The sequence below is a fragment of the Sinocyclocheilus rhinocerous genome, unplaced genomic scaffold (genome assembly GCF_001515625.1).
Source record: "Sinocyclocheilus rhinocerous isolate Xijiao unplaced genomic scaffold, SAMN03320098_v1.1 scaffold3567, whole genome shotgun sequence".
Lineage (NCBI taxonomy): Eukaryota > Metazoa > Chordata > Actinopteri > Cypriniformes > Cyprinidae > Sinocyclocheilus > Sinocyclocheilus rhinocerous.
This window is the reverse complement of record NW_015667290.1, coordinates 43,417-47,459: the sequence shown is the minus strand read 5'-3', so window position 1 is coordinate 47,459 and position 4,043 is coordinate 43,417. Positions and strand designations below refer to the sequence as shown.

General features: G+C 36.2%; 1 protein-coding gene across 1 annotated transcript in view; it reads right to left on the bottom strand.

Annotated features, from left to right (window-relative positions):
• Positions 1-3,607, bottom strand: part of gpr78b (G protein-coupled receptor 78b) — an 8,668-nt gene extending 5,061 nt beyond the window's left edge. The window contains exons 1-2 of the mRNA XM_016545325.1: positions 2,925-3,607; positions 2,710-2,823 (exon numbers count right to left, since the gene is read on the bottom strand). Of these exons, the coding sequence (XP_016400811.1) occupies positions 2,710-2,823; positions 2,925-3,592 (782 nt within the window). The 5' untranslated portion in view covers positions 3,593-3,607. The remainder of the gene's footprint in view (positions 1-2,709; positions 2,824-2,924) is intronic.
• Between the last annotated feature and the right edge of the window lie 436 nt (positions 3,608-4,043).

The following is a 4,043-nucleotide window of genomic DNA, read 5'->3' as shown; positions in this document are numbered from 1 at the left end:
ATTTACGTCTATTTTTGCATTTGATGTTGATTTGATAGGAATTGTTACTATTGCCATCATACCAACTGAGAATTTATTGCAATGATTTTAAATTCAGTTGAGGTATCTGACATATTATTAGTCTTTAGAGCCATCTATAATATGTTGTTTTTAGATAAATTGCTCAGAGACCAACCAGTTGGACAGAGGTTATTTATATGTACAAATCATCCAAGCACCCAATTCATAGTCATTTCTAATATAGGCCACATTTCATTAACATTGCTAAATATTATTAAACTGGAAATAAATTAAAGATCCATCTTTGATTGTCAAAAGAATTCCAGGTTCAGTTCCCTCTCAGCCAATTAGATTTCACATAGTATTTCCATAGGTCAGTTGTGGAGGTCTGATTGTTTAAAGCTTTATTTATATAGCGCCTTTTAAAAGTGTTTACAAATTATTTTACAGAGACATGCATATGTGCATTCACAGAAAAGAAAATGCAAATACAAACATAAAAAGATAAAGTAGTAAAACAAAGTACAATAACCAGTTTATGTTAAAACTAAAATACAACAATAAAAAAAATCAAGGAACAAATTTGTTTTGATATACTTTTTAAAAGTGCATAATGATAACTTTTGACAACGTTTAATTCAGGTGCGAAAAGAATTAATATCTACGGCATGAGCACAGAGAGATTTGCGAGTGCACATGACAGTTTGAGTGAGAGGAGAGACACGTTTTAATGTGCGTGCATACTCTCAGGGCAAGAGCAGCATGTATCTGAGCGCGCGCGTCCGGTTTGTGCGAGAGCAAAGGAAATCCGCGTGCGAGCGGAGAGATTCGCGCTCGCGCATTATATTAATGTGCTTTCGCGCTACAATAATGCGCTCTCGACATTTGTCATAAAAATAACGCCATATATTAACAGTCTTCTATCAGCCAAGAAGCTGACAGAGTAAAGCCAGATAAGAGCAGAAGGACGGGACAAAGTGATGATAAAAAAAGAAGCAGAGGTTATTGAATAATCTTAGTTGAGTGTGCATCAATGCTCAGACTTTGCCTGACCAGCACAAATCCAACAAGTGTTATTATACCACTGTCAGGATCATGGACTGTCTGTGTCATGTTTGCCCCTTTTTCTGTTCCCTTATTTGGTCATGTTCTTGTTCTCGTTTTGTTAATTAGTTTGATTAGTCATCCCATGCACCTGTGTTTCCCCAATCACCCCTTGTATTTAAGTCCCAGTCTGTGCAGTCAGTCTCTGTCGGGTCTACTCGTTGTGTACGTGTGTTTGCTCCAGCGCCCTTTGTGTGGATTTACCCTGTATTCCTTGGATTAAAGACTTTTGATTGTACTCCTCGTTTCCCTTGTACTCCTTCCAACAGCGTACCGTGACAACCACAAGGAATAGCAATGAAAAATTACTGCTTCACAATATCGTCCTGTAACGTTAAAAATCTTGAAATGGAGACATTCTGTTATCTCTTACTCATGAAGACAAATATCCCCTGAAAAAACACAATCATAAGACTAAACAAAAATGGAAAAAATAATATAAAATCATTTATTACAAATCACTAATCAATGAATTAATCAATTAAATTAGTACATAAATTGTTTAAATTATTATAGATTATTATATGATTAAATTCAATAATAAAGTGATAAATGATCTTAATATTTTACATTTTGTGTCATAACTAAATTACCAAATGTTTCTATTTATTTCCTATAATACCACATTGGCTGATGCATCATCATCACCCTTGACATGCTAAACTTATGTTACAATTTAAAAGTAAATCTCCCCCATTTTACCATATACTTAATATTAGGCATTAATCACTTAGATAAGACAACTCTTTCAAAGAATCTTCTGATAAACAGCACTATTATTGAGCCATTGAAAGTAACATTTAATGTGTTGTTGGAATAATTACTCAACTTTTTAAATAACAACTATTCATTCTTAAGTGAGAAATTGTGTAGCTTGATAATTGACAATGTTGTGACAAAATACACAACAATCTTGCATAAATGGCATAATTATTGTATGTATTTGTTATTATTACAATATGAAATATAGATATATTATAGACCTATATATAACATTATATAAAATAACCAATAATAAAAAAATAATGCCTTTATTGTAGTAGTGTAATGATCATTTCGTTTATACCGTTTCAAAAAGTATAACTAAATCTATTAAAAATCAGTTCTGCTTATTTGTTATCAGTCTCTTGAAAATAAGAATGGTCCGACTGTATCAAGAAGGCAATATCGAACGATTGGTGCATAAAATAATTATATGACTTAATGCGTCACAATTTAATTTGAAGGGAAAAGAAGTTAAGAATGTAGGTAGTGACGTATTAGCAGGGCACTGAGAAGTAAATAAACCGGGTGAGAAGAAAAATGTCGTTATCGTATTCTTTGACTTTTTTTCTTGTCTTGTTTTTCTTGTATCACGACTCAATTCAATGTCATTTCGAGGCACACTTTTACTTTTCAATAGCGAAACATTCGTTCATTGTTCATAATACACAGTTAAACGTTATTCAATGCTTCAAACCGCTTCGCTGCGTCCCACATTAGCCTTACTAATATCTTTAGATCTGTGTCTCATGTTTTATGATAAACAATTCCTCCCAGATTATTCCATAGTGTTTATACCAAATGGTTTGTAAAATGTTAAGCTTAAAACCTTTGGCTACATACCTTGTGATGACATAAGGGGCGAAACAGATGATGAAAGAGCCGATGAAAATGCTAATCTTCTTAGTAGCGCGCTGTTTCCTCCTCTTTTGTTCAGCAATACAGCGCTGCTTAACACTACAAAGGAGTTTTACAAAATGTTAATGACACTTATGTTACAATGGGAAATTTTGCACAAACATCCCTATGATGCTTACTGAAAAAAAGATCATAAATACCTTGGATGAATTTCTACCAGTAAGAAGAGGGTCTGCATGGTTATAATGTCAATCCTCTTGCAGTGAAAGCGTGCAACTTTTAAAACCTTTAAGTATGTGACGCACAAAATTACGAGCGAGAGCATGAAGCTGGTGGAATGAAAGACAATGGTGAACACAGTAAACTTAATCTGTGCGCTCTCCTTGCTCAAATGCAACGTGCAGGATGCGTAAATGGGACTATAGTCAAACCAGGAGAAAAGCAGTGGAATAAGGGAGAATGTGAACGAGTGGAGCCACGTATAACACACCATGACCAGTGCGTCCCGGTAGCGCATTCTGCTGGAGTAACTCAGCGGGAAAACCACGGCGATCCAGCGGTCTATACTGAGTGCTGCCATGGTCAGCATGCTGTTGGCTGTCAGAAAGGTCTCCAGAAAGCTGAGCGTGCGACAGAGGCAGTCCCCAGAAGGCTGCTGGTGCTTTACAATCCCAACTAAAGTGGACGGCATGTTTAGGACAGAAATGAGTATGTTGCAAAACGACAAGTTCATGGTAAACACCCCTGGCACCTGGCGTCGTATTTCGCTGCTGTGAATGAGACATAGCAACACCAGTAAGTTCGACAGCAAAGAAACAATCACAATCACAACGATGAACAAAGCAAACAGAATTTCTGCAAAGTCCATTTCTCACTTCAGAAGTCCCCTTGCGATGTATTTGCACCTAATTCTGGTGAATAAGTTATCAACTGCATGATTCTTCATCTGTTAAACACGCAGATAAAATTACTCCAGTAATAAGTAGCAGCAGGCACTCGGGTGCGCTGTCCAGAGTGCTGAACCATAATGCCGCCTGCACATTTCCCTCTAGATTTGTAAAATTAAAAAAAATAAAAACCTTTCTAATGAATATATATCGCACTGTTATAACAGAAAAAAACCCATCTAGTGTGCTTCGTGATAGAGGCACTCAGTCCCGTGCATCCCAACGCTCGTGTTGGTAGAGCCCAGAGACTCTATCACACTCTGTGCTTTGTTCTTAGCTCATGCGCACAAGGGCAGTGACTGTGTGAGGCCATTTTGTAGAAATCATGAAAAATACTTGAAAATTCTGAGTACACTTTCGTATCGTATTTTT